Source organism: Lipotes vexillifer, unplaced genomic scaffold (genome assembly GCF_000442215.2).
Source record: "Lipotes vexillifer unplaced genomic scaffold, Lipotes_vexillifer_v1.1 scaffold397, whole genome shotgun sequence".
NCBI classification, from domain to species: domain Eukaryota; kingdom Metazoa; phylum Chordata; class Mammalia; order Artiodactyla; family Lipotidae; genus Lipotes; species Lipotes vexillifer.
Window position 1 is genome coordinate 2,826,137 of NW_006772681.1, and position 12,432 is coordinate 2,838,568.

The 12,432-nt window shown below is 45.8% G+C and overlaps 1 protein-coding gene across 1 annotated transcript in view; it reads right to left on the minus strand.

Annotated features, from left to right (window-relative positions):
* Nucleotides 1-5,654: 5,654 nt before the first annotated feature.
* The window catches only part of CNBD2 (cyclic nucleotide binding domain containing 2), a 48,685-nt gene continuing 41,907 nt past the window's right edge, over nucleotides 5,655-12,432 (minus strand). The window contains exons 11-12 of the mRNA XM_007447808.1: nucleotides 11,722-11,885; nucleotides 5,655-5,973 (exon numbers count right to left, since the gene is read on the minus strand). Of these exons, the coding sequence (XP_007447870.1) occupies nucleotides 5,655-5,973; nucleotides 11,722-11,885 (483 nt within the window). The remainder of the gene's footprint in view (nucleotides 5,974-11,721; nucleotides 11,886-12,432) is intronic.

Genomic DNA, 12,432 nt, shown 5'->3' on the forward strand with positions numbered 1-12,432 from the left:
CAAAGTAGAACAGTGGTTGCCAAGAGCTGGCAGAGGGGAGTGGGGAGTGAGGAGTCATTGTTTAATGGGTACACAGGTTCACTTTGATAAGATGACAAGAGATCTGGAGATGGCTGTGGTGATGGTTGAACAACAGTGTGAATGTACTTAATGCCACTGAACTTAAAAACATATTTAAAAATGGCTGCAAGGGTAAGTTTTATGTGTATTATACAATTTAAAATAATTTTTTAAAAGTTATAAGAATGAAGGATGAACTAAGGTATCTACCATCATTATTTCTGTAATCTGGTCAGTTAATAAACAGTGACTGCTTTCAAATTGGGAAAAAAAAAATTACAAGAATGGTTCAAAGAACTCCCAAGTACCCTTCACCCAGATTCGCCAGTTGTTATCATTTTGCTATATATGCTTTGCTCTTCTAAATATACACACAATATATTTCTAAATCATTTGAAAGTAAGTTGAAGAAACCATCTCCTTTAACAGCCAAGGACCTCAGTGTGTATTTCCTAAGGACAAGGAGATTCTCTTACATAACCACAGTAAAATTACCAACATCAGGACATTTAGCATTAATACAGTACTGTTATCTCATCTGCTGTTCATTTCCACACTTCACCAAGGGTCTCCATAATCCATTTTCTTCTTGATTCTGATTTTCTGTTGCGGTTGGAGGGAGGCTGAAGTACACCTACCAGACCCTGCCAATTTTACCAATGACGGTAGTGAAGCTCCAGAAAGGGAAGGAGCCTGGCTGAAAGTCACACAGCTCTTGTCCAGAAGTGCCGCCCTCCCAATATCCCCAGGCTCTGTCCCCAGGGCTAAAGCCCACAGCCTTAGAAGCCATGAAAAACCCTCTTTCCAGCTTTGGTGCTGCTTCTCAGCCACCTAGAAATTACTCGTCTTCATTGTCAGCTCTGAACCTGTGACTACAAATTCTGCAACTCAGCACCCTTGTGGTTAAACCCCTTAAATCCCCAAATGACAGAAAAGCATCATGGCAAAATAGCCTCTAGTGAGTGCGATGGAGGTTGCGAAGTTACCCATCTCATCCCTTAGACCTTCTGTAACAGGAAGGTAAGATTTTTCCATGAGTTATATAAAAGGAATAGAGGATTTAAAGAATGCTTTTTGCTTCCAACCCCAAGGAGGGATCTTAAACACTTCCTATAACAAATGCTGGCAATATCTCCTGTGTTTCTCAAATGGGTTTTTTCATTTTCCCCAAACAGTGGAAGCTATCAGTACTGGGGGCTGTATTTTTGGCTTGAGGGGCCTGGGTGTGCCTCTCCAATATGACTAGGCTTATTTACATATGGAAAATCACCCCAGAGGGTGAATATATTCTCTCCAGCACAGTTCCAGTGTTGTGTGTACAGAATTTGTTTTGAAAACAGGTGGCTCATTTGGGATAGATGAGTGAGGATGGTGTCACAGTGCACACGCTGAGACGCTTCCTGCCTGGGAGGGTGCTGGGGTGCAGTGAAAGCTGTCGGATTTTCTGGAGCAACCACCTGGTAGCGAGTGAGCTTAGACAAGGCCTTTGCCTCTCTGGGCCTCAGGCTCCTCATCTGTCAGATGGGGACAATGCCACCTGGTTAGTTGCCAGGAAGTATTTCCAGGATAAGTGATAGCCTCCATAGAGTGCCTCACACAATGTGGGCACACAGGGAGCGCTCCGTACCTGAGCCGGGCCCTACTCCCTTGTGACAGGTCACTATGGGCTTCCTGACCCTTGGATCTGTGCCAGGTGGGCAGTAAGAACCTCTGTAGCACTGAAAATATGTTTATTGACAACACTTGTGTCAAGGGGTGTCATACTGGTTCCTTCTGAATGAACTTTTCTCCCAAATAAATCCTGACGTGACCTCCTCCCTGCCTGATTCTGATCCGCTGCTGTTTGTTGCAGAGTGTGTGCGGAAGGGGAGGGATTCTGAAGCTCACAGCCGGGAGGCTGGGAGGTTCTCACACATCCCTCCCCACACTGTCGCACTCATTCTTCCTTCGAATAACACCCTTGCCCACAGTGCATGTTAATGCTTTGGTGACCTGCCTCTGCTTTCTCCCTCCAACGCTGCCTCTTAATATTGACATTAACCATTTCACTTAGAGTGTGGGGTTCGGGTGAGATGACAGCCAGCACCCTCCTATTCCAAATCTCTCAGAGATGGTCTTTATCATTGATTATGAAGGCTTAGCCTTCCAAAGCCTTGGCTTCCTATTCCACTGAAGGGGGAAAAGAGTCTCTGGATGGCCAAACTGATCTTGATCAAAAAGGTACTAACAGGACTTCCCTGGTGGCACAGCGGTTAAGAATCCGCCTGCCAATGCAGGAGACACAGGTTCCAGCCCTGGTCCAGGAAGATCCCACATGCCGCAGAGCAACTAAGCCCGTGCACCACAACTACTGAGCCTGCGCTCTAGAGCCTGTGAACCACAACTAATGAGTCCATGCGCCACAATTACTGAAGCCAACGCGCCTAGAGTGCATGCTCCGCAACAAGAGAAGCCACCACAATGAGAAGCCTGCGCACCGCAACGAAGAGTAGCCCCCACTCGCCACAACGAGAGAAAGCCCGCACGCAGCAATGAAGACCCAATGCAGCCAAAAATAAAATAAATTAAAAAAAAAAAAGGTACTAATACCATCTAACATGTATTGAGCACGTACTATGTACCAGGGACTTTACATGTGTAACCGAACATAACTAGGGCCTCATGCTGCCCACTGTCTGCTTGGTAACTGAACTCAAAGAAACAGCACTATTGCATAAAATCATAAATAAGAGCTATTCAAAAAAAAAAAAAAAAGGAGCTATTCAAATGTTTACGTGGTTTCTCAAGAAAATGCCAAAGGAGAAACACATTCTCAGTACATAGAAAAGCTCTTTGAAGACCTCTTTGGGCATTTCTCATTCTCAAGTTCTTCTATCTGTTGCATAGTAGCTTCAGAAAAAGCTTTGCTCTTTCTCTGTTCCCCTCAAGACTTCCCAAAGCCCCAGCCCTCACAGCCTCTCCCCCTACATATGATGCCCTTGCTCCCAGGCTGCTCTTCTCGTCTAATTTCTCACCCACCACTCCCCTAGAAAACTTGCTCTGCCTCCTACGCTGGAAGTTTTTTCTCTCACTTTCCAGGAAGCTGGACGCAGTGGTCCTGGTGAATAAAATCCTCCCCCTTGCTGTTCATGTACCACCTCTTTTAATCCTCAACAGCCATTAAGTGGCAGACCTAGGATCTTAGCCCAAGTCATTAGACTCCAGTCAGATGCTTAGCAAGATGGCTGTCACAGAATAAATGCTCAATAAAAAGCTTCCCACCCCTTCTCTGGTCATTGTCAGGTCTACTCAAGAACCTTCAAGGGCTCCCTATTGCCTAGAGCAGGGGGTCAGCACACAATGGCGCACAGGCCAAATTTGCCTGCCACCTGTTTTGTTTTGTTTTTTATAAAAATAAATTTATTTATGTATTTATTTTTGGCTGAGTTGGGTCTTTGTTGTTGCTTGCAGGCTTTCTCTAGTTGCAGCGAGCGGGGGCTACTCTTCGTTGTGATGTGCAGGCTTCTCATTGAGGTGGCTTCTCTTGTTGCAGAGCACAGGCTCTAGGCGTGTGGGCTCAGTAGTTGTGGCACACGGGCTCAGTAGTTGTGGCTCGTGGGCTCTAGAGCGCAGGTTCAGTAGTTGTGCTGCAAGGGCTTAGTTGTGCCGTGGCATGTGGGAATCTTCCCCGACCAGGGCTCGAACCCGTGTCCCCTGCATTCGCAGGCGGATTCTTAACCACTGTGCCACCAGGGAAGCCCGCCTGCCACCTGTTTTTGCAAATAAAGCTTTATTGGAACACTAGAGCTGCTTTCACCATGCAGAGTTGAGTAGTTACAACAGAGACCATGAGGCCTATAAAACCTAAAATATTTATTATTTGGCCTTTTATAGAAAGAGTTTGCTGACCCTTGGCCTACAGAATAAGATGGAATGCAGACTGCCTCCTATCCTCCTTTGGATCTGCTGTAGAGCAAGTACTTAATAAATACATTTCAAATGAATGAACAAAACGTCCACACCATCATCTTGGAGTCACAGACCTACACACAAAGAGATTTCTAAATATAGTCAGACACCCCAACTCACCTAGTCCCCAAACCATGCCACCCTGTCCTTGTAGGTCACAGGCAGCCCTTCCAGGACTGCTGCAGACATCGCAGGCTCCTCGACCCTCTGGAGCTGGTGGAGATGATTAAGTCCACTGCTTCTCTCTCTTTTCTGACAGACAAATTTCCTACTCCTCCCTCTTTGCTGTGTAACATAAAAACAGCTTTCTTCTAAATTCGACAAACAAAAGTATAATGTTGAATGTGCTTTTCAAACTACACTCACTTCTCACTCGTGAAAACCAGTCATCTTGTCCAACACGCTCATTTTGCCACTGGGGAAACCGGAGGGCAGGTGAAGCACTCTAGGCACTCAAGGGGGTCCCACGGGACAGAAGCAGGCTCTCCAGAGCTCCTGATGCCGGCTCAGTGCCCGTTGTTCCTCCGAGTCCGCTCCTCGTGGGGGTGCTGTTTGTGTCGGGGGGTACTGGTGGGGGAGGGCTCCTGTCTCTCCTGGCACCACCAGGCTGGGCTCTTGTGCTGCCATGGCCTCTACCAGGCCCCTCAGGGCTCTCAAGGCTAAACCATGGGTTTTCCCAAGGGAGAGAGGTGACTTGGTCCCAGGTCTGTGGTGCCGAGGCTGGAGTGAGACAGGAACTCTGAGTTCTAGGCCCAGCGCTACCAACAAGGAGAGCCGGCCCAGGCCAGTGACTGATGGCTTCCAGGCCCCGCCAGAGGGACCAAGGAGAGCTCCTTAGGTCCTACAGACCGCCTCCTTGTCTCTGGTCTGCATCCTCTCTCAGGCTGCTCACTCCTCATCCTTGACCCGGGACGCCGGCTCCTGTCACGCTGCCCATCTGTCTCTGGCTCCTTGTACCTCCCCCCACGGTCACGCCTCACTCCAGTCTCTGGCAACACCCTGTCATTCTGACAGAGCTGCTTGACAAGCTACTGGCAAACCAGCATCCTGTGGGCCCAACGCAGCCTGCGTATGTGTTTTGTTTGCCTAACGCAGTATTTCAAAAACAATTTGAGTTCATTGCTCACATTTGAAAACCGGTAGGAATCATCTAAAACACTGCGTTTCTGGGTTCTCCTGAAAAATCTAAAGATTGGCAGTACCGGGCCTGCATTACTTCCTGGCATGGCATCAACTGACTGGGTCTACGGAGCAGCGGCTCCACCTGGATGGGGAATGTGCGCTCCAGTCCCCACCATTCCCTGCCGCCTCCCCAGTCCTTCTGCTACACTCCTTTAGACGACCTGCCGGCCTTGCAAGGCGTTTGAGTTTGCAACCCCATCTTGCCTCTGTGTCTCCCATCTGTCTCCTCAGATAAGACTCTCCCACTCTGAGGCCACCTCCAGTGACTAACCCATCCCCACCCAGCCTCCCAACCATCCCTTACTCAGTCCCACAAGTGTCCAGAGAGACAGTGCCCCAGGTGCTGCCCCAAACACCTCTCTGGACCCATGGCTCAGCCCTCAGGATCCCCCACTGTAAGCCCCACAACTCCCATGGTGGTTATTCAGGAAACACGAGGGTCAACCCAACATCTTTTATTGATTCTAAACAAGGACCCCTGCATTCTTATACTGAGGCAGGAGTTCTTGGATTTTGTACCGGGGTGCTATAATGGCTTCGACAATCCTCAATGGGGGGAGGTATTTCTGGGGTGCCATAAAAATGGGATGATGAGGTCTAGTCTTCTTGTCTAAGCTACACAAATCCAGCATCACAGCCTTGGGCTTGTAGATCCCTTTCTTCTTGGGCTGGATTGGGGTGAATGGTGGACACTGGCGAGACTCCACCAGCAGCCGCATCAGGTCCTTCCGGAAGACATTCCAGCTGTTCTCCTCGAGGAACTTCTGGCACACATCTTCATCGCTGAAGGCAAGGCCCAGATGCTGAGGTTCCCACACGAGCTCCTGCCTGTCCCCTGCCCCTCCAGCCCTGCCTCCTTCCAGCCCCGAAACACACTGAGCCCTGTCCCACCTCCGCGCCTTTTCCCAGACTCTTCCCTCTGCCTCCTTTACTTTTCCACACCTTCATCACCTAGACCTGCACTATTCCATGTGGTGGCCATGAGCCACATGTGGCTACTGAGTACCTGAAGTGTGATGAATCTGAATTAGAGGTGTGCTCTGAGTATAAAATACACACCAGATTTCAAAGACTTAGAACAAAAAAAAAAAGAATGCAGAATATCTCAGTAATTTTTATGTTGATTACATGTTGAAATGATAACATTTTAGATATACTGCATTCAATAAAATATATTATTACAGTTAATTTCACCCATTATTTTTGATTTCTTATAACGTGGCTACTGAAAATTTTAAATTACGTATGTGATCATTAGCCATCAGGGAAATGTAAGCCAAAGCCACACAAGATACCACTTATGCCCACTAGGATGATGATAATTAAAAAGACAAATAATAATAAGTGTTAATGGGGATGTGGAGATATTGGAGCGAGGGTTCCAATGCATTGCTGCCAGGAATGTAAAATGATGCAGCCACTTTGAAAAAACAGTCTAGCAGTTCCTCAAAATGTTAAACAGCTAAATTATGACCCAGGAATTCCACTCCTAGGTATATACCCAAGAGAAATGGAAAATATGTCCACACAAAAACTTGAACAAGAATGTTCATAGCAGCATTATTCATAATAGCCAAAAAGTGGAAACAACCCAACTGTCCATCAGCTGATGAATGGGTAAATAAAAGAGTGGTATATCCACGTGCTGGAATATGATTTGACAATAAAAATGGATGAAGTACTGATACATGCTAAAACATGAATGAACCTTGAAAACACTATGTTAAGAAGCCAGTCACATATACAAGGTTCCATTTATCTGAAATGTCCAGACAAGACCACTCTATAGAGACAGAAAGTCCATTGGTAGCTACCTTGGACTGGTCTTGGTGCCCTGGCTCTACTCTGCCCCCTTCCCTCATAGCACATGAGGGTGAGGAAAGTGGGGGAGGGTGGAATGGGCTCAGGACTCATTGGTTTATTTTCTTCTGAGACCTCAGCAAGGGAAGGACAAACTCAACTTCCACTGACTCACCTATACTCTCACCTAAGCAGGCAACTCTGATAAATCACTAACACATTAGAGCATTCTTCTGGGTAGATTATATTGACCAGGACAAAATCAACTTTGATTCATAGAGATCAACTTAATATAAAATCTAGAGGTCAGAATGGGCTACAAGTTAGTCCTGGTGGTCTCAGCATTGCCAGCGTCAGCTCCTACCAGTTCACGAGAGCAACTCCATGCTCGATGACATCAGGTTGGTAGCTCAAAACTGGCCATGGCGGTAGTATGTGCACCACAGAAACCAGCAAACACTTCCAATCAGGTTACCTCCCACCTCCCAGAGAGCTGCTTGTTGAACATTTCCCAGCATACCACTGGATAGTCTCCAACTAAAAAGTCCCGTTAACTCCCAATTTCTTACATAATAAATAACAATATCTAACTCTGCTTCACACTTACCATGACCAGGCACTTTACACTTGTTAACTGATTTGATCCTCAGGACCACCCCATTTCACAAACATGGAAACTAAGGCTCAGTGGGGCTAAGGAACTCATCAAAACCTATGAGGGGGCAAGCACATGCTTACAGATTCTTAAGGGATCTTTTTTTTTTTTTTTGGATCCAAAGTCCAACTTAAGACAGACAAGATTCCACATAACCTCCTGATGCCGACGGTCACATTGATTTCTAGTCTAGTCTTTCACTAAATGGGGCAGCTCTTCTAAAGTCCTCAGCTTCATGCAGCAATTCCAGTTCCACTCTCTGCCTCGCTTGAACTGAAAGTGTCATCTGTCCTTGCAGGATGCAACACTTCAGCCCATGGTGCCCTCAGCCACAACCCCACCCCATGCCTGCCCGGCAATCCAGCACTAGATCACACTCTGTGCTTTGGTTTGAGGCTGCTCTTCATTTGGGCCCTTGGAGATTTCCCTTCTTTCCTGTGAACTCAGCTGTTCATATTCTACATGGGGGAGAGGCTTCAGATAATCTAGCCTGTAGCATCCACAGGACAGGTGTCTCACCAACTGACTGTGTGATCTGCAGGATGTCATGTCCCCTTTCCTGGGACTCACTGTCCTCAATTAAAACATGGAGGATTTGAGCTAGATAATGCTTATATTTTCTGCCTGCTTTAGCAGTCTAGAAAGCCATGAGTTCAACAATTAATGAATAAGCGAGAATTCTATCTGTCAGCATTGCAGACGATTGCAGCAAAGTGCTGACTGGGCAGCACAGATGCTGAGTGCCCAAACATCTGCCACCCTCAAGTCTACATAAACCTCTGAATTTCAATTCAACCAACATTAACTGACACCCATCATGTACCAGATGTTATGTGAGAAGCTAAGGCTCCTTAAATCCTTTTTTGAGTAGCTATTTTCTAAATAGCTATTTTTTATGTTGGTAGTACGCAGGAATCAGAGAATTGGGGCATCGCTGAACTGCAAGGAACCACCAGTGTTTCCCAACTTTTTTTTTTTTTCACAAAACTGCCCCAATTTGGACCATAGCTACATATCATCTGTTCTTTTATTAATGATTTTTTAAAATTCTACTTAGTTTCTTTAACTTAAGTATTTACTTTGGCTTTGTTCTAAGCAACAAGTTTGTCAAACCAGTTTAGTGAACTAGTCACGTTTTTCTAGTTCACACTAGAATAAATACATAGCTGTTTACAATCTGCGTACCATCTAAAGTCATCTTGTAAGCCTTCTGTGAATAAGATCCATACTTCGGGAAACACTGTTCTAGTCTAATTTTCTTGTTTTGTAGATTGGAGTCTGAAGCCTAGAGGAGGGAAAATGACTTATCCAAGGTCATATGGACCCCATGTCAAATTCTTTCATGCGCTTATTGGACACGGCTGAAGCAACTCTACAGATGTGCTTGCCTTCACACCTCCTCTCTCTCAACCACAGGAATCACTTGCTTCCCACACCTGCCCACAAAACGATGTCTGATCACAGCATCACCACAAGAAAAGAAAAAGGAGGGAGGATGCAAAATTGTACAATCGGTATGATCTCCATTATGAAGCTTTGTGTGCCTGAATGATAAATACCTATTTGGTACACAGCCATGCGGTAAAAAAAAAATACTGAAAGGAAATACATAAAACGTTAATTGAGATTGTTGGAGGAATGCAAATGCATTTAAGAAGGTCTTCACCTTCTTAAATGTTCAGCATTTTCCAGTTTTCCCTAATAAGTGTGTCCCATTTATTCATTCACTCACCCAACGTTTATCACGCATCTACCATATGCCAGGTACTGTACAGGTGCTAGAGATGAAAGGTGGATAAAGCCCAATCCCTGCGTTCACGAAGCAATTAACCAAGTGGTGGGGAAAGAACTGTGCGAAAACTACGCAGCTCTAAACAGCTGTAATATAACGTGGTGTGGCCACTGTGAGAGCTACGTAGGGAGGATTATGAGTGCACAGAAAGGGGTACTTAGCCCAGCCTGGGGTCAATCATGAAAGGTTTTCTGGAGGAGTTGAATCTTAAAGAATGAGAAGAAATTTATCAGAAAATAAAGGGGAGAGGAGCAGGATTGAGGGGTGGCATTGCAGGCAGAGGGGCTGCACTGGCAAAGGCAACTATGTGCAGGTCCAGGAGGCAATCTGCCTGGGTTGCTGGAGTGGGTTAGAGGTGGCAGGAGGTGCTGCAGGGGAGTTGAAGGGTCAGAAAATGAAGGGCCATTTACGTGGCATTGAATCTGCACTGTATCCTACAGGCCGTGAGATACTACTGAAAGGTTTTAAGCAGGAGTTTAACACGGCCAGATCTGGGTTTTAGCAAGAGCAAAGTATGCAGAAAGGATCTGGCAGGGAGAGACCAAGGCAGGGGACCAGTGGTAAGACGGCTACAGGAGTCTCGGCTGGGGATCCCAAAGTGGGGGTGAGGGTGTCAGCCAGGGAGGTGAATGAGATCCACTGGGCTGTGTGAAGTAAACAGTAGGACTTCATTTATATTTATCTTTGTCTTATTCTTTCTAAAGATCTATTTGTTGCATGTTTATAATATATATGATATATTCGTATAGCAATATATGGACATAATAAATAAAAATAAATTAAATAACATATATTATTTATATCACATATATATTCTAGGGGGTATACACTCAAACACTCTTTAGTAATAGCGGTGTTAGATCAAAACAGTTTTGTGACCAGTGGTCCAGACAATAAATTTGTTTTTACCTAAAAATTGGGTTTTTTTCACACTATAAAAGTATTCACTCTGGAAAATTTGGAAACTAGGGAAATATAAAAAGAAATCTTTTTTATCAAATCTTTCAAGATAAGTTTTTTTAATTATAAAAGTAATATATCATCATTAACAAACATTTGGAGAATAAAGGGAAAAAACCCACTTGGGGTTTCCCTGGTGGTGCAGTGGTTGAGAGTCCGCCTGCCGATGCAGGGGACACGGGCTCGTGCCCCGGTCCGGGAAGATCCCACATGCCGTGGAGCAGCTGGGCCCGTGAGCCATGGCTGCTGAGCCTGCACGCCCGGAGCCTGTGCTCCGCAACGGGAGAGGCCACAACAGTGAGAGGCCCGCGTACCGCAAAAACAACAACAACAACAACAACAACAACAACAACAAAAACCCACTTGGAATGTCATACCCTCAACAACTTTATAAAGTATATCTTTTTTTTCCCTCATTATAAAAGAAATGCATACTCACTACAAAACCAATTAAACATCAGAGGAATATATAACTATAACCAGAAAGTCCCTTTTAGTCCGACCTTCCAGAGAGAATGACTATTACAAATTGGGCAATACCACAGATATTATCATTTTTGCTCATTTTCCTTCTACATTTTCTCATGTAAGTGTTTTACAGAGGCATAGTCATAGTGTGTATATATACAATTTTGTACCCTATCCTTTTCTTGTAGCATTTTATCACTCATTTACTTATGATTTTTAAATAAAAGTTACTTTCTATCAAGGGAATGTACCACAGTTTTCTAAACTATCCCCCTGGTGTAACACATGTGGGTAAAGGTGGTTGTTTTTCTTTCTTTCTTCCTTTCTTTTTTTTTTGCGGTACGCTGTTGGCCTCTCACTGTTGTGGCCTCTCCCGTTGGGGAGCACAGGCTCTGGACACGCAGGCTCAGCGGCCACGGCTCACGGGCCCAGCCGCTCCGCGGCATGTGGGATCTTCCCGGACCGGGGCACGAACCCATGTCCCCTGCATCGGCAGGCGGACTCTCAACCACTGCGCCACCAGGGAAGCCCAAGTTGGTTGTTTTTCTATTATGAATATGGCAGCTATGAACATCTTAGTGTATGTAGCTTTCCCTATAATTAGTTACATACAGATAAATTCATAGGTAGACCATTGCTTCAAAGAGTAGAAACAGTTTTGTGGCCCTTGAAACATTATTATCTAAAATTATTATCAAAAGGATTGAGCCAATTTCGAGTGTACCAACAATGATCAGTTTCATTCCACCACTGTCAGCTTTAGGAATCATCACTTTTTTCTTCCTTTTACCAAAATAAGAGGCAAAAAAATTGTTCATTTGATCTGGTGGGAGGTACGCACATTTCCAGCACTGACCTGGGGTACTTGATCTCGAACTTCGACAATTTTTCTATTGTCTTACTGTCAATCAGTTCGCAAAACTTCTCTTTCCTAACCCGTATCACCTCAGCTCCCAGGCTCACCAGGATCAAGGGCCGAGTGTCACGCTGGCTCTCCGGGAGGAGGATCTGGTGAAGGCCCTAGAAAAAAGAAGTCCCAGAAAGTTCGAGACCATCCACTTGTACAAGCAGATTTTCAGGGTAGGCAAAACAAGGCCCCAAACAGGAGGTGAATCCATCTGGGGTCATTCAGCAAGTGACGGGGAGAAGTCCAGAACTCTCTTTGCTAATGACATCAAAGTCCTAGGGCTCCTCACATTAGAACAGCCCTCAAGGCACTTTGTCAGTTGTCCTGCCCACGGGCAGCAGGCTCTGCAAGAGTCGCACTCGCACGGTCACTTCCGGGCGATGGCATTTTACAAGTTTCCCCGGTGTCCAGTCTCGACTTTTCTTTGTGCCAGGCCAGCCCGTTTTCTCTTCCTTAGGACGATGACAGACAGCTCATCCTCCTCTCCTACATCTTCCCTTTTACAGCTGTCACACCCTCCCACACCCTTTCCTCCAGGGCTTCCTTCATAAGCGTGTGTCGCCTTAGTTCCTTCCGTCCCTCACGGGCTCTGGGGCCACTGGTGGTCCCTGTGCGGCTCCCGTTGCCCCTTGGGCTCCGAGGCGTGGATTCCTACTCAGT